The 18,753-nt window shown below is 40.4% G+C and overlaps 1 protein-coding gene across 4 annotated transcripts in view; it reads left to right on the forward strand.

Moving 5' to 3' along the window:
* The first annotated feature begins 1,182 nt into the window (after positions 1–1,182).
* The window catches only part of ARHGAP20 (Rho GTPase activating protein 20), a 131,518-nt gene continuing 113,947 nt past the window's right edge, over positions 1,183–18,753 (forward strand). The window contains exon 1 of one of the 4 annotated variants that reach the window (XM_089512674.1): positions 1,183–1,314. In XM_089512674.1, the coding sequence (XP_089368800.1) occupies positions 1,237–1,314 (78 nt within the window). In that variant the 5' untranslated portion in view covers positions 1,183–1,236. Of the gene's footprint in view, positions 1,315–15,008; positions 15,076–18,753 lie in introns of those variants that run through there. The other 3 variants (XM_089512675.1, XM_089512677.1, XM_089512676.1) reach the window with 3 other exon arrangements.

Genomic DNA, 18,753 nt, shown 5'->3' on the forward strand with positions numbered 1-18,753 from the left:
CATACATACACACACATGCGCCCATTTATATGTATTCATGTATGTGTGTGAGTTGTTGTGTTTCCCATCATGGAGTCCCTAACGTAAATCTATTGTGGTTTTCATACACATGCATAAATACACACACACACACACACACACATCTATATGCATATACATATGTGTGTGTGTATGTGCATGTGTGTATATATATATATATATATATATGCATGTATATGTGTGTGTACATATATGTATATATATATATGCATTTATATATATATGTATATATATATATGCATTTATATATATATGTATATATATATATGCATTTATATATGTATATATGTGTGTATGTATATATATGTATATATATGTGTGTGCACATATATGTATATATATATATGCATTTATATATGTATATGTGTATGTATATGTATATATGTGTATATATATATATGTATATATGCATGTGTATACATGTGTGTATATATGCATTTATATATGTGTGTGCATATATGTGTATGTATATATATATATGCACATGTATATATGTGTGTATATATGTAAAATATGCATTTATATATATTTGCATATATATATATATGTGTGTGTATATATATATCTATAAATGCATGTATGTATATGTGTACATATATATATCTATGTGTATATATATGTGTGTGTGTGTGTGTGTGTGTGTGTGTGTGTGTGTGTGTGTGTGTATATATATATATGCATGGATATATATTTACCTGTGTGTATGCATGCATAAATTTGTGTGTGTGTATACAGACCTACACACAGAGCTAAATCTGTGCATTTATATATATGTGTGTGTTGTTGTGTTCCTTCAAGTCGTTTCCCACTGATGGGGTTTTCATACGCAGGCATATATGTAGGTATGCATATACCTGTCTCTGCGTTCGTGTGCATATCCATATGTATGTGGATATGCCCCGCCCCTCAAGGTCAACCCTGCATCCTGGGGGCGTGGCCAGTGAAGCCCGGGTGGGCGTGGCTTGTCCGGGCTGAGCTCCGCAGGGGAGTGGCTACCCTTCAGGATTCCATCCCTGGGCGGAGCCTGGGGGCGATCCTGGATGGCGATTGGCTGTGGTGGGCGTGGCCTCGTGGAGCGCCTGCCTTGGGCCGGCGGGCTCTGCAGAGGCTGCTGCTGCTGCCTCAGAGCTGCATAGAGGCGGCTGGAGGGAAGGCGGTGCGTCTGGTCCTCCTCTGCGTCCCAGGGATGAGGCTGTGATGGAAGCGATGTCCCCGCAACAGGAGCACGTCGGGCAGGGGAGATCCCGGGGGTCTTCCGCCTCCGACAGCAAGAAGGTCAGAGGCATCACGAGCTGCGTCCGCATTGGAGATATAACCCGGTTTGGCAGCGCTTTAAGTCTTTGTCTGGCTGAAGGCTATGGAATTCTAGAAGCTGGAGTCTGGTGTGGGGCCCAGAGTGTGTGTGTGTTTATGTATATGAAATGATTTATGTATGTGTGTGTGTGTGTGTATATACACACACATACATATTTATATCCATGTGTATGTGCGTGTATATGTATGATAAATGATTTATATATATCTGTGTATGTATGTATACAGTTGTGTGTGTATATACACACACACACCTGTATGTGTATGTATGTGTGCATATACATATATATGTATATATGTATATAATATGATAAATGATTTATATATACATGTGTGTGAATGTGTGTATATGATATATACACACACACACATACATACATACACACATGATTTATGTATATATCTGTCTGTGGGTGTGTATTTGTGTGTGTGTATGTATATATATATATATATATGATATCTATCTATATTTATATGTGTGTATGTATGTGTGTGTGTGTGTATATATATATATATATATATTATATGATGCATTTTGGTTGGCTCAAGGTAGGTATCCCTGTTTGCTGGATTTTGGATGTTATTGGTTTTGGTATGTGGCCAACACTGCTAACCCTGGAGATGTTTTGCTGCTGCTGTTGTTGTGTACCTCCAAGTCATTTCCAACTTATGGCAACTCTAAGGCAAAGCTATCATGGGTTTTTCTTGGCAAGGTTTCTTCAGAGGGGTTTTCCATTGCCTTCCCCTGAGGCTGAGAGAGTGTGACTTGGCCAAGGGCATGGCTGAGTGGGGGTCTACATACATGGATGTGTGCTCTGGTCCTTTCTGTGCATGTTTACTCGGAAGAAAGCCCTCCAGCTTTCAAGTTAAAGCATGCACAGGGTTTGCAGCTGTGGGTTGCCTTTTAGTAAGCAAAGGGCTCTTGTTTGCAGGGTGACCAGATGTCCTAACCAAAAAGGAGGACAAGACACAAAGGCAACATGGAGGACATTTCAAGAAAACACGTAGGATACAACCAAATAAAAGCTGAAAACACTCTTATCAATGTAAATTCATGCTTCTTTTAGTCGTGCTCAAAATGGACCTTCAAGCAAAAATAATGCAGGGCATTCCGATACAAAAGCTAAACAACACTCATAGAAATATAAAATCATGGTTCTTAGTCATGCTCAGAATGGAGGGTGTTTTGGAATTCCTCCTGGAGAGAAGGCCAAACTGTAGGACATGTCCTGGAAAAGGAGGACATCTGGTCACCCCAGGCAAGGGTGAGTGGTGTTTATTTTATAGGCTCCCTTCTCCCTCCTTGTGTTTACCACCGCATTGCCACTGTGCATGATGATCTTCATCATCCTGGCCAATGTGGATTCTGGAGATGGAAAGAGAAAGCGGTGAATGCACCCTTTGCTTGTCTTCTTGCACATGTATATGTGTGGATGTGGCTGATTTTCAGAGATGGAAAGAGAAGGCAAACATGCGAATGCACCCTTTGCCTCCCTGCCTGCATGTGTGTATATGTACCAATGTGGCTGAATTTCAGAGATGGAAAGAGAAGGTGAACTTGGGAATTCACCCATTGGCTTGTCTGCCTGCACATGTACAAGTATGGATGTATGTGTATATAAGAGCCAGCCCCTATGGGGACCTTGCTGAAGCTCACACCTCTCCACAGAGGCTCTGGGGATTGGGATAGCATGACTTTGCAGTTTGACCCCCCCACTTTCAATGCTGCAGCTCCATCCTATGGGAATCCTGGGATTTGTAGGTGTACGACATTTTCTGAGCCAAAGAATGCTAGTGCCTCACCAAACAACAAACCCCAGGATTCTGTAGGAAGAACCTTGGCAATTAAAGTGGGGTCAGACTGCAGTATGTCAACAGTGTAGATGCACCAATGTGGTGCTTACTCAAGCAGGAGTCTTCACATTCTCCTCTGCCCCAGCGTCAGCTGGATCTCATCACTGGCTTGCAGTCGTGACCGGGAAAGACCGCCTACGCCTACGTATCACCAAAAACCTTGATTTTGCTTCTCTTCCCTGTACATCATGTTCCTTAAAGGGGAACCTTGGTGTGGCAGTGTGTGTGTGTGTGTGTAGGGAAGGGTATGTGTGTGTGTGACAAGGTGCATGCTTTTTCACCTCCTCAAGCATGATCCCTTCCAGGTTTACGTGCCCACGATGGATTAAGGATGAACCGATGCATGCCTGCAGTGCAATCTCCCCAAGCACCAATGGGAATAGTACTGTATTCAAAAGAATTCCATAGTGTTAATCAGGAACATCAGTGTGCAAAGGGATCTTGTAGCTGCTTGGAGAGTGAGTGAAAGAGGTTGTAAGCAAAAGATTTTGTCGACTTATTCTGCTTCCTCAGATGCATGGCTCTGCAGCACTTTTAGCTGCTTTTCATTTTAGTGGATATAAACCCACTTCTTTGGATGCAGTACTGAGTGGTAGTACTCATAGAATGTTCAAGTTGGAAGAGATGCCAAAGATGCCATGCAGGAACACACAGTCAAAGCACCCCCCGACAGATGGCCATCCAGCCTTTGTTTAAAAACCTCCAAAGAATGAGAGGCCTCCGCTCTCACCCTGTTCCACTGTCAAAGAACTCTTACTGTCGGGAGGTTCTTCCTACGGTTTAGGTAGAAACTTTCCCTGTAGCTTGAATCCATTGCTCCGGGTCCTATTCTCTACAACAGCAGAAAATAAGCTTGCTTCATCCTCAATATGACATCCCTTCCAATATTTGAACATGGATATCTTGTGACCCCACTGCTTGTAGTAGTTACTCCTCCTCAGCCACTACCCAAAGGAGAGTGGGTTCCTCCCCCCCCCCCATGGGTCAGTGGCTTTCTGTCTTGATCTGTATGGGTTTGAAGATGGCCACCTGGGTATTCTTAAAATACTGGGAATTCCATCCAGGATGTGTTTTGAAGAACTGCTGAGGCTGGATCCCAAAGGTCCATTTGTTGTTATTGTGATAACATATATTAGGGGGGTGCGCGCACGTGTGTGTGTGTATTAGGGTATAGTGGTTTGAGTGTTGGACTAGGACACTGGGAGGCCAGGATTCAAATCCCTGCTTGGCCATGTAAACCCACTGGGTGATGTTGGAAAATCACACTCTCTCAACCTCCGAGGATGGCAATGGGAAACCCCCTCTGAAGAAACATGCCAAGAAAACCCCATGATACATATGCCTTAGGTTGCCAGAAGTCAGAAATGAAGACATAATACAACAACATACTAAAATACAGCTGTAAATAAACCAAACAAAATGGATTTATATTTCTATGAGTATTCTTAGCTTTTATTTGGTAATGTCCTACACCTTTCTGGAATGTCCTCCACCCTCTGAAGACACTTGCCAAGAAAACCTCATGATAGGCTTGCCTTGAGGTCGCCATAAATCGGAAATGACTTGAAGGCACACAACAATAGCAACAACAACAATCTACTTGTTGCTGCCAGGGATGTGGAGAGATGCTGGAGGGATTTTCTGCTTCCTGAATGAAAGTGACCTGACAGGCTTTGGGTGGATGGGTATGTGAAGGTGCCCTTGCCACACTGCCTCAGGCAGCAACATGGCATTGTCTGGCCCTGGGCGTTTGTATTGTTTGGTACTTTTGAATGGAAACCAAACAAACTGGAGAAAAGTAGGAGGCATTGCTTTTGGAGGCAGTTCATTTGTGGCTGTTGCACTGCTGGAATGCTCCTGTCTATGTAATAATTTATAGAGATACTCCTGTCTATGTAATAATTTAATAATTTCTGAAGCCTGCTGTCTTAAGGACACTTAGGTGGCAAACCCTGTAGAACAGAGTGGGATTTCTGAATGAACAGGGTATGTGGTTGCACTTCTATGTGCTCAAACTACTGCATATATTATTATGGTCATTTGTAAAACTCTGTCAGGTAAACTAATGTTAAGGCCCCCAAATCTTAAATGAGGAAGAAGAAAGCTCAGGTTGGGAGATGGTGTTTGGCTTAAAGTAAAACAGTGAATTTGTGGCTGATGAGATATTATTGCTCTCTTGTTAAGCTATGTGATGTGGGAGAATGGCAAGGGTGCAGTGCAGCAGGTGTGTGTGTTGTGTGCCTATCATGGGGGGTTTCCTGGCAAGATTTGTTCAGAGGATGCTTGCCCTTGCCTTCCCATAGGCTGAGAGCAGGTGACTTGCCTAAGGTCACCCAGTGTGTTTCAGGTCAAGCGGAAATCAAACCCTGGTCTCCAGAGTCCTAGTTCAATGCTCAAACCACTACATCATGCTAGCTCCTAGTGTAGCAGGAAGTGACACCATATTTGTGCCCATTGGCTACAGCACTGTCTTTCTTTCTTAGAAACTTGCTGAAGATCAGCAGTTAATGGCTCACAAAGTGACATTAGTCCACAAGCTGTCACTTTAAGCAGTACTGCTCAACAGCAGTTTATCTGAAGCTGCCGGAAGTGGGGTGCATTAATAGTACTCCAGTGTGGCAAGGACTAGTGTCATATATGTGGCCATTGACTAAAATTGTTTTTTTCCTGTAAACTCACCACAGACAGGTAGCCAATGGCTCAGGTGTTGGCACCAGTTCAGGGACCATCACATTGAGTAGCATCACTGCACACTACACTAAAACCAATGTTTTATGTGCATTGAATCATAACTCTGACAACTTTCAGCAGAATTCTCTAACCTGACACCCTCCTGATGTGCCGGGCTACAGTCCCCATCATCATCCCCAGCCATATTGAGTGTGGTGGTTGGACATGATGGGAACTGCAGTTTGACATACCTGGAAGGCCTCAGGTTGGGGAAAGTTGCTGTAGATTGCTATATTTGGTTGAACACTTATTAAGATGCACATGTGTTGGGAAGACTGCAGTTTCTTGCAGCTTCCTAGTGTATGTGTTAGGGTTAGGGTCAGCATTGTGTAGTGGTTTGAGTGTTGAAATAGGAATTTGAAGAGCAGGATTTGAATCCCTGCTCAGCCATGGAAACACACTGGGTATCGTTGGGCAAGTCACATGCTCTCATCCTCAGAGGTAGGCAAAGGTAAACCCTCTCTGAACAAATCTTGCCAAGAAAATCCTGTGATAGGTGCCTTAGGATCACCATGAGTCGAAAGGCATGCAAGTGTATGTGCTGAAATGTTTCATATGGTAAAGTAGTTGCATGTGTCATGCAGTTTCATGTACAGAATTTACTGGAGTGTAGGACATCTCATCTCATGTGAACCTGCAGCTGCTTTTGTTAAATGGTCTGTTTTTAGCTGTAATAGACTGGTACCTAATAGAAAGAATATCATGCCCACTTAACTCGGCTTAGACCACAACATGAAAGGCTTGTCCTAGGCATTCTCTTGATTTCACTCATTTTTTAGAATCTCTGAAATAGTACAGAATTTTATTTCTGTGACTGAACAACTTTGAAAAAATTATACTGCATAGATACCATACTTTCTGTAGCTGTTAATGAGCATAAACTTTAAAAACCCTTAGAATAGTTTATGAAATAATAAACACAAAGCCTTCACCATGCCAGTGTAGTGTGTTGGATTGGGGCCTGATTCTTATTGATACCGAGCCATGAAAATTACTGGAAGGTCAATCACACTCATTAGGGCTGACATACTTCGCAGGATTGTTGTGAGAATAAAGTAAGAAGGAACATGTTTGCTGCCACAGAGCTAGTGCTGCCAGGTTTTTAAAACAGCAATAAGAGACAGTCAGAATTCGTTACATGAATATAGGGATGAGAATCAGGAAGTACAGTATCCATTAACAAGATCATTTTCTACCTAAATATAAAATGAAAGTTATGATTGCTGTTAACTTAGCCATGTGCTTCTCTGTAAAACTATTCATAAATTACATGATGCACACATTTCTGTGCATCCTTTATGAAGGGTCCACACTAAAAATATGGCTTATTTTAGCATTCTTCTTCAGTGTGTGTAAAAGGAAAAGCTTTCCATTAGGGGACATCCCTTATAATAAAGCCAGTCCTATAAGGAACAAGCTTTCTTAAATAAGGGACATACCTTATAATAAGGGACACCACACCTGCCAACTATGCTTGGAGTACAAGTGGAATATCAGCATAATTAGTAGATAAGACACAGGAACATAAGAAGACCTCTGTTGAATCAGACCTGAGATTCATCTTGTTCCGTTTTCTGTTTCCAACAGTGGACAGATTCTTTCAGGAAACCTAGAAGCAGGATACAAGAACAGTTATTCTCCTCAGATTATTGTCTCTCTTCTTGCACAGCTGATTCTTTGAGACATACTGAACACAGAAGTTCCATTTAGATCCCAAGTGGGTCCTGCAGCAGTCCTTTGCCCCCTTCAAGAATATGCCATTCATCTTCCTTTTTTTGGCCAGGATTTGTCTTCCTCCAGCCATGTTAAGCTGCAGAGTCAGTGCACTGAAATTTCAAAATGCCGGTCATCAGCATGGTTGAATATAGAGTTTGGATTGGTGTCTCCTAACAGTTCCCTGGGTGATTTATAATAGATCAACCAGTGATGCTTACTAACTAGCAGTTGTTGGTCTAAAGCTTCTGCCTTCCTCTGAAATAAGCTAGATGAAAAAAAAAATTGGGGTGCAGCTATGCTCAGGAGCACAGTAGTCTTGAATTATCTTCCTTTACTGCCTCACTGAATTCAGCACTCAGTACTGGTTTGTGAACTACACTTCACTCTGAAAAATAAAGTACTTACTGGAACCCTGAAGTCTGACTACCCTTGGCTCTAACAGCTGGAACAGCTTTCCCAACTTGGCACCCTCCAGAAATGTTGAATTACAGCTGCCACCGTCCCCTAGTCCTACTGATTGGTGATAATGGAAGTTGTAGACAATGAGTTGAGAGATTGTAGACAGTGAGTTGAGAGATGGTGAGCTTGAATTTCAATGTGAATTTCAATGTGAAATTCAATGTGAGAATCCTGTGTGGTCACATTTGTGATCAGCCATATGGATTAGTGGTAGCTTTGCTTCATCTGTTTGTAGGAGCAAAGCGAAATGCCCTGGTTTATGTGGCACTGAGCAGGAACACAGTTAAATAAGTATTGGTGTATTTTTGGTGTAGCAAGACTTTTAAAACTGTTGGATTGAGTATGCAGTGGACTGTTAGGGTTTTGGTTCAGGCTGCAAAATGGCTTTGGTCGGTGTTGGTATACTGCGAGGTGATGAATCAAACATCCCGTTTAGTTTTTTTGAAGGAAATTTGAGATATGTATGTGCTGTTTGCCTCCAAGTAGTTTCAGACTTATGGTGACCTTAAGGCAGTGATGGTAAACCTTTTACTAAACCAAAAGGCCTTCTGGCACCAGGTGTCATGGTCGAGTGGACATTTGAACCTTGCTCTTCAGACTCATTGTCCAGTACATCAGACTTGTGCTTGAATATCATTTGAACCTTGCTTTCCAGACTCATCGCCCAGTACTCGTACCACTATACCAAATACACAAAATATCATAGTATATTAGTAATAATTGTGCGTGAGAACAAAATATTTAGCTGCAATATGTTCATCTCCTGACTCCCTTGATATATAGAAATCTAGTAGGTTCCAAGTATAGAAACTGTACCTTGATAGAGCCAGTCCTATTGTTGGGCACAGTGAGGCAGCTTAGGCAGTAGACTGTAGATGTCATAGAAGGACAAATTATTGGTTATTTGTGGGGTTTTTTTTTTACTATTAGTGATGGAGAGAGGTGGTTATGGACTATTAAACCTCAAGTGCTCAAACAAATTGGGTATTTTGGGTGACATGAGTGACTTGGAAAGGGTTGACGATTTCCATCATCTGCCTCAGGTAGAAAAATTACTTGGGTTGGCCTTGATGCCTGTGTCAGGCTAGTTTAAAATAATAATAATAATGCTGCATCTCAGAAAATATTTTTTTATGTGTGGGCGTGCTTGTGTGTGTGAAATCTGGCAGAAGAAAATGTGATTTATGAGTCAGAAACATGTTGGAGGCCCAGAATATGTTTTCAGTGTTATACTATTTTTCTCTCTTCAGTTTTTAAAAACTTTGGTCCTGCCAGAGTCTAGTCCAGAATAAATAGTGCAAAGACTAAAGGGAACCAAGCTGTGAAGGAAATCTCCTATTTGCAGGGTTTGCATTAAAATGTCATTAAATCCCTGCAAGCGCATTCTCCTTAGAGAATTACTGCGGCAGGCTGCCAGATTGCTTATTGGGATTTTAATGCCTTCCTGGGTTATTATAGTCCACTTCATAAATATTTCCAGTCCTGATAAGTTGTGTGAGGAGCAGAGGAGGTATGGAAGGAGATGGGAACTCCACATATGCCGTTTTTCTCTTGGACACTGACCCTTAAGCACAGTGTGAAACCACAGCACTGACAAATTTTCCCCTAGTGCATTGGCCCATAAGAGTCAAAGATTTTGAACATCTTAAATCCTGTGTGCAGAGCTACTAAATTCAGATTTTTATGTCACTAAGAAATCATGTTTCAGTGTAATGGCAGCAGAGAACGAGCTATGTTAGTCTGTTGTTGCAAAGCAATAATGACAAGCAATCTTGTGGCATCTTAAAGACTAAAACATGTATTGTTGCATAAGCCAGAGATGGAAATTGGGTGCCCTCCAGATGTTGATGGATTTCAGCTCCCAGAATTCCTCATCATGGGCTGGGCTGATAGGCATTGCCATTCCACCCCATCTGGAGGGCAGTGTAATTTCCACCCCAGCATAAGCTTTTGTGCACAAGGATCTGCTTCATCCAGTGCATGTCATGTTTACAAAAGTTTACAAAAGCTAGAAATATAGATATAGATATAAATATATTTTAAGGTGCCATAATGGTCTTTGCTGTCTCTATATCAGTTAGGCTGCAGTCCTGTGTTGCAAAACAAGAAATCTGTGATGATCCCAGTTGGTGAAAGATGTCATGTAACTGAGATATATTTGGCCAGTACCGGAAAGACACTCGTCCCTCCACATTCGCTGGGGTTAGGGGCACAGGACCCCCGTGAATGTGGAAAAACTGCAAATAACAAAAATACCATATTTTTATCTGGGAGAAAATCTCTCTAGATGTATCTTTACATCCTTTGTTACATGCCCTTAATTTTCACCCTCGACTTGTCCACAGGTCATACTCATATCAAAATGATTTTGGCCCCCAAAACCTGCCCTCGACTTATACATGAGGTCCACTTATAGTTGAGGATATGTAGTATATATAAGTCTTAAAAAGTACAGTACTTACATTTATCCGTGGCCAAGTCGGCCCAGTTTTTTGGAGTCAATTTTTTGACTAAAATTTCTAGGCTTATACATATACATGAGTACATACAGTAAATTCCAAAAAAACTTGATCGTTACCATTTAATATAGGGGACACCACTTTACTATGCCATTGTATTTACTGTGCCAGTGCATTATGCTGAGACAGCTGTTTTTCTCCGAAGATCACTTATTGGAGCAACTTACCTTGACCATATATCATCATTAGACATTTCATACTGACTCCAATAAATGTTACATTTATTTGTAGGATCCCACCTTCTCCCCTCAGTGCAGTTAGATCATCTCTATTTATACTTGTGTTTATAAATTTGGAAAAAGTGACCTGGATATTGCTCATGAGTCATAATATTGTTATATCTCATGCATAAGAGGAATGGTTTAATACTTCATATTTAATGCAAATAATTTTAGTCATTTCAGGGAAATAATAGCTGAATCACAAAGGATTAGCACTTTTAACACACAGAGAACACTAATTTGACCAGTAGGTGGTTATAACCATTTAACCTACGTTGGTATTATTATCATATGCTATATTTAGGGGGGAAAACTTCCATGTTATAATACCAACTAAATGCAGAATTTAGCATGTTCACTATTCTGGCATGATTTCTGTGAGTTTAGTAGCTGCATGACAAGCAGAAATTTAGTAGCCGAGTAAGCGTTTTTTACAATATACGCTGCAGTCTCTTGAAAGCTGCATCTATTGAATGTCAGTCAGTTTGTATAAATTAAAGGCACAGGAGCCTTGCCAGTAAACAAAGGTGACGACGTCATACTTGTCACAAACACTTCTAAATTACAAGCTGTTCCTATTCACAAATCATCTTTATGCTTGAAATCATTCAGGAGACTGAGGACTGTTTGTTAGGAAAGACCGTTGCCACTGGGACATCTAGCGTGCAGCATCAAGCAGGTACATAACATGCTGTGACTGTCACATGTCGGTCCTTTGTCTTCTGAGATGTTTAGAACAATTGTGTTTCTCCAAGTCTTGCGTTTGCTGTTCAGCCAGAACATAACCCAGAAGCAATGGATAAGAGGCTGGTATTAATAATATTTGAAAAATCGCATCTCTGCATGTGAACTTGCCAGAACTCTGAGATCTTCAGTGGAAGGCTTTCTCTTGGTCCCACCACCATCACATCACATTCATGCTTGGTGAGGACATTGGACAAGATCCTTCTTGGTGGCTGCTCCCATTCTTTGGAACTCCCTCCCACAAGAGGTTAGGCTGGCCTCCTCCTTGCTCTTCTTTCACCAGCAGGCAAAACTTTTTCTTTTCAAAGATATAGCCATGTTAGTTTGTAAAATCAGTATGTAGAGAGATTTTTAGCACCTTTGAGACTAACTGAAAGAAAGAAGTTGGCAGCATGAGTTTTCATAGACACAATTCTACTTTCTTAGGTGATTTTTTTCTTTTCAAGCAGGGTTTTAGTATGGAATTGTGCCCATGGAGGTTTCTTATTGGACTGTTGGTTTTGTATGTTTTTAAGGGGTTTCTACTTTTAGCTTAGCCTGTTGTTTTTTTAAATGATTTTGTATTTGTAACTTGTTTGATTTAAATGCATCTGAGGAAGTAGACTGAAGTCTAGGAAAGCTCATGCTGCCAACTTCGTTCTTTCAGTTAGTCTCAAAGGTGCTACAAGTTCTCTCTACATATTTGTTTTATTGATGTGATGTTTTTAATTCTGTTATTCAACTAGCATTGTTTTTTAAAGTATCTGTTGTGAGCCACCTTGGGACCAATTTAGGAGAAAGGCGGCATATAAAATAAGAAAAATAAATGATTAATTAAGAAGAATTCTCTTTGCTCCTTTTCGACTGAGTGGAGGGTTGGGGGAGATGGATGGGCAAGTAGGATGCACAGTTGGGAGGTATTTCCCATTGAATGCAGCAGGTTTTATTTTTATATGTAGAGTGGGATTGAAAACATCTGAAAATTATTCTAGTGAGAAGTTAAAAATTAGTTTTAAGTATATTTCTAAGGCACACCTCAGGTATTTGGTTCACTTGGTCTATTTTACAATATTTTTGTTAACACACTTGTCATTCTGAGATTGTACACTTGTCTCTATCAAGTGTGCATGCAGAAAAACTCCTTAAAATAAGGGTTGTTTCTTTACTCTTTATTTATTTAATTTGTATGCTGCCTTTCTCACAGAGTGGGATGTAAGGCGGCTCCCAGACAGAATCAATTACTGTATATACTCATATATAAGTCGACCTCATGTATAAGTCGAGGGCATGTTTTGGGGCCAGAATTATGGATTTTGCTATGACCCATGAATAAGTCTAGGGTAAAATTTAGCAAAGGATCCAAAGGATGAAGCAGAGCAAAACAATGTCAAAGAACTTACAAAAATCCAGCAAACATAATTCTTGCTTTTCATCAGCGGATGGGTCATTCTTTTAAATAAGAGTTAAAGTACAGTACTTACATTGACCCATGGATAAGTTGACTCAGGTTTTTGGGGTTAGTTTTTTGACCTAAATTTCTAGACTTATACATGAGTATATACAGTAAATAAAAGCTTGACAATCAGAATTTTAAAACAAATAAAATCACTATGTGAAACAGTATAAAATCACTTAAAAGACATACAAACGTTTAAAAAGATATGATAGATTGACTTCTAAAAATGTACAACTTTATGGAAATAGATAAATTTACATGCCCGATTAGAAATGAGTTGTTGGATAAATACAGCCAAGATTGGTTAAATTTACAATAATACTTTAAACAAATATGGGGAGAGCAATGTGTATATGGCATAAAGGATTAAGAAACAAATACATTTTTTTCTAATCAGTGCATACAATATAAATATTGCACTAAATACAGGGAAATAAAGTTTATTTGTATATATTTAAAGAATGAGAAGCATCAGAGAAGTTCACAAACTAGAGGTGAGGAAGTCATTTTATTTGTTATATTTTATGTAAGTAATGTTTCTGTAAGTTTTGTAAATCTGTAACGTACATTGGGTGAATTTGTAGTAATCTTTTCAGTATTTTTTCTGTTTTTCAAACAATAAAAAACTATTTTAAAAGTTTTAAAAGACAGGTAAACATGCCAATAAGAAGCTTAGACATTAAAAACTGCTTTAATAATAAAGCAGAATTGGGACCCAGAGTGGCTCACAATATTAAAAGAACAAAATTAAAAACATAGAAAATTGATACACTGAAATAGAATTAAAGTATTACAGTATTAAAATACATTTATCCCTCCATTTTCACAGAGGATCTAAGTAAATAATAATAATAATAATAATAATTCTCACAGCCACCCCTGGACTGTGGAACGACATGCTGGAAGAGATTCGACAGCTGAATGCATTGTCCAAATTCAAAAGAGCATTAAAGACCAGTCTCTTCGGGTAGGCCTATTGGGATGTTTTTTATAAAATATGTTTATTTCATTTAGATAAAAAAAAATGTTTAAAAAAACTTGGTTAACAATATCTCATTTCTTTCCAACACATTTTCACAATACCTATCGTTGCACACAACATAACGAACGATCTTGCAGTCATACCACCCTTGTTAGATCCTTGAACTGCATTCAGATGATTCTTAAATTGTGAATTTTACCTGATGAATTTTAAAATTTAGATTCTTTTAATAGGTGCACGTCTTGTTTGTCCTTTTAATGGCTGTGTGTTTTAACTAATGTCTTTATAACTGGTGTTTGTTAATTGTTCCTGCCTCGATCTGTGGGGAGAGGTGGTTATGAAATAATAATAATAATAATAATAATAATAATAATAATAATAATAATGTGGAGTTTATATCATAGAATAAGATGCAGAGTTTGGAAAAGCCACTTCTGAACCACAGTTGTAATCTATAAGAAATATTTCTAAGGCTACATCTAGGGTCTAAAACATGTTGCAGAAATAATCCAGTCTGAGACAGCTCTAACTGCCCTAGGTCAATGCTAGGGAATTCTGGGAATTGTAGTGTATTGTGACATCAGAGCACTCTGACCAATGTCTCACAAAACTACAGTTCCCAGAATCCCCTAGCATTGAGCCAGGGCAGTTAAAAGCATTACCGAACAGGATTATTTCTGCATTGTGTCTCGGACCTACACTGAAAGAATGATCCAGTTTGAGACAGCTTTAACTGCCAAGGCTCCACACTGTGGAATTCTGGGAATTGTAGTTTTGTGAGACATTTAGCCTTCTCTGTCAGATATCTCTGGTGCCACAATAAACTACAATTCCCAGGATTCCATAACATGGAGCCATGGTGGTTAAAGCGGCGTGAAACCGGATTATTTCTGCAGTGAGGATGGAGCCAAAGCTATATTTTGATTGACTCATGAAGCCACTTCCTGTAACGGCCATTTTGGAGAAGGAAGTGGCAGTTGAACCAAGGGCACCTTGTTCTGGCATGAATGATACTCTCTGGTGCAGTGAGATTCATTTTTCATTTCGTTTCTGGTATTTACTGTATGTACTCATAAACTTTATTGTACATACCCAGTGGCCTTTACAATGCACAAAATAAAGCAGAAACAGATAACTATATATATATATAGTTAAATATACAAACAGTGATATCTTTATTGGCCAACCGAAATGCACAATATATTGTTGCAAGCTTTTGAAGCTCCACTGGCTTCTTCATCAGGCAAGATGTTACATACCAAACAGGAGAAAAAATAGAGATATTAGTAAGATGCCTGCATTTTGTTGTTTCTATCCTTAGTTAGGATGATATGGGGAAGGAATATATTATTTTAGCTCAATTCAGGAAAAACACGGACAATTCCCCCCACCTACTTTTTCTGCAGGCCTTGACATCTCCAACATTAAGGAAGAGTACAATTAAAATCATACAAAAATAGTATATGAAAATTGAATTAAATTATAATATTAAAACAGGTTACATGCTAACAATACAATTAAAAAGATAAAAATGTTAAAAAGAATGTTCAACCTGACTTTAAAACTATTTTAAAATAACCCTGTAAAACCAGAAAATTAAAAAAGTGTGCAATTCATAGCTATATTATAGTACGTTCCTTGATATTTATATTTATATACTGTTTATTACAGTCAAATCTCTTAAGCAGTTAGTTAAAAACAACTGAAACGGAAATTTGATAATAAGGAATCAGTGGATGGCTGTAGAGTGAAATTTTCTTAAGAGAAAGAGAGGATATAGGGATTTGGCATTTTGCAGGTGATATTTCAACAAAATTAGTGTCATCACCTTTTTCATTTATAAGCTGCTTTGTGTCCCAGTGGTGGTGGTGGGGGGGCTGGTGACCTCTGATTTTTTGGAGCATCAGCCCCATTTACATGATCGCTTGTCAGGGAAGATGGGAATTGTAGTCCAGTTGGAGATGGGGAAGGGAATGACACAGAAATACTCTCTTTCCAAACACCAGCAGATTTTTTCTATGACTCTCTTTGCAAAAAGAAAACACCTGCCAGTATTTGAAAGGAGAGTGCATAAGCAGGTGAAAGAGAATTGAGAATGCATCTTAATAATAATAATAATAATAATAATAATAATAATAATATAGTTTATTTGTAACCCGCTTTTCCAAAATTTTGATCAAAGCGGCGAACAATTATTTATAAAAATATTCCAATAAAATAAATTAAAAACAGCATTAAAAGCAACATAGTAATACTAACGACAAAAGGGCCAGATGGAAGGGGAAATCGATATATACAGTCCGGGGTCATCAATGAAAAGGGGTAAGAGAATATAGTGTGCATGTGTGTGTGTGTGTATATATATATATGTGTGTGTGTGTGTGTGTGTGTGTGGTGTTTTTGTTGTGATTTTTATTCCATTTATCAAAAACAATTCCATGATGAACCCTGGAAAATTACATATGGGTTTTGTTTTATAGCCTCTTCAAAAGAGCTTTGGCTGCTACGTAAGAGCTAACAACTACGCCTTGTTGTTGTTGTATGTGTTCAAGTCATTTCTGACTAGGGTTGCCATAACCCGGCTGCCCCCGGGAATTTCCCGATTTTGGGGGGCGCGGGCCCCTCCCGGCACGGGTGCAGCCCAAAAACTGGGACCCTCCCGGTTGCAGCCGAGTTGCTGCGGCCTGCATGGCCTCGCTGCCCTCCTCCTCGGGGAGGCGGGGAGGAAGAGGAGGGCAGCGAGGCCTGCCTGGGGCGGAGGAGGCGCCTCCCCACGTGCCCGCACCACCCTCCTCCTCCGCCCCCTCGCCCCCAGGCTTCGCGCCCGCCCGCATGGAGGAGGCGAAGACGGACGGAGCCAGTGCCTCTTGTGCGTGGGCAGGAGGAGAAGAGGGTGCGGAGGAGGCAGGGGAAGGTGGTGCGGCCGCGCGGGGAGGGTGGCGCGCCCACGTGCAAGAGGTAATGGCTCCGTCCGCCTTTGCCTCCCCGCGCGGCCGCGCCACTCACCTCCTCCTCCTCTGCCCCCTCTTCCCCAGGCTGCGCGGCCGCATGGAAGAGGCGAAGCTGGAGGCAGTTCGCCTCCTGTGCGCAGCCGCGCGCCACCCTCCCCACCTTGCGCGCAACCGCTTGCCACCCTCCTCCTCCGCCCCGTCCGCCCCAGCCCCCAGGCGAATGGAGGAGGGGGAGAAGGAGAAGGAGAAGGAGGAGGAGGGGGAGGAAAAGGAGGAGGGGAAGGAGGTGGTGAGTGAGTGGCCAGAGAGGCCTCAAGGTGAGTTTTTTGGGGGTGCTTTTAATGCTAACAAGTCTCCCTTACTTTGACAGTGATAGTGTGGTGGTGATGATGATGATGAAGATGATATGAGTGGGTCAGCTTGAGAGGCATGCACGCACTGTTTCAGAAGCCGAGAGAGTGTGACTTTCCAAAGTGCCTTTTCTGTGTAGTTTTGGTTCTTTAATGGTGATATTGATATCAGAAAGCCTCTGAGGCCAAGGCCAATGTAAATTGCTGTGATTTTTACAAACTCATGTGCAGTGAAGAAAAACCAAAATCCCTTGACACACACTTCTGAGAAGTACACTTGGTGCAAGAACGGTGAAACCATCTTGACAAGTTCAATATGCACAGCCATGTTAAACCATGCTAAGTGTTAAACCCAAGGGGTTTGGTTATGGAATAAGCCTCTGATGCAAGAGGCCATGTTAAGTAAAGCCATGTGAAATGCCCAAATGTGCTGTTGTGTGTGTTTTGGAATGGAGATTGGGGGTGTTTGGCCAGAAAGGGAAGTCCATTTCTGCCATCTGTCTATAAATAATGCCCAAGTGTCCTCCATTTTGATCATGCCTAAGAAACACACATTTATATTAACATTTTAAAAAAACCATCAATTTTTTCCCGCCTGTCCTCCATTTTTCAAATGTGTCCTACATTTGAAAAATTGTTCCTACATTTGTCCCGGTTTGGAGGTCCTGACTTATGGCAACCCTATTTCTGACTTAAGGCGACCCTATCATGGGGTTTTCTCGGAAAATTTCTTCAGAGGGGGTTTGCCATTGTCATCTTCTGAGGCTGAGAGTGTATGATTTGCCCAAGGCCAATCTACGGTATATGCTTGCATATCCAAAAAGAGTTAAAAAGCATCTTGGCTTCTAAAGTTTTGATTGTAGTAGTTAGTACTTACCAGAATCCAAAATATGAAAATGTTTCTCCAGCTCATTACTTATTAGACTGGTTTTTGGGAATGTAATCTTGGTTAAGAGAGATCAGAATCTTAATTTATTTGGGTTTAGGATCATCCAGTTTAGTCATACATGCTTAATTGTGAAGTTGAAGGCTTTCATGGCCGGCATCCATATTTTTTTTGTGTGGGTTTTTCAGGCTATGTGGCCATGTTCTAGCAGAGTTTCTTCCTGACATTTCGCCAGCATCTGTGGCTGGCATCTTCAGAGAATGCTTGCCTGGCCACATAGCCCAAAAAACCCACAAAAAAACCTATGCTTAATTGTGTTGACTTGAATGTAACTCTGTATGGGTTTGTATCAGTTGGTTTTTGTGTGTGTTGTAATCCTCTTTGAGTTTGGGATAATGAGTAGGGTGACTACAAAAATTATAACTTCCGTAATTACTTATATGTATAAATACTCTTATGCTGCAGTGCTGATCTAATTTATTTGAAATCTCTCTGGCATTTTTATTGTCTAGTCATGGGCCATTGCAAGTTCATCCAACCACAGCTATGTGCA

This window comes from Sceloporus occidentalis, unplaced genomic scaffold (assembly GCF_023333645.1).
Source record: "Sceloporus occidentalis isolate IW3139 unplaced genomic scaffold, rSceOcc1.0.p SCAF_2, whole genome shotgun sequence".
NCBI lineage: Eukaryota > Metazoa > Chordata > Lepidosauria > Squamata > Phrynosomatidae > Sceloporus > Sceloporus occidentalis.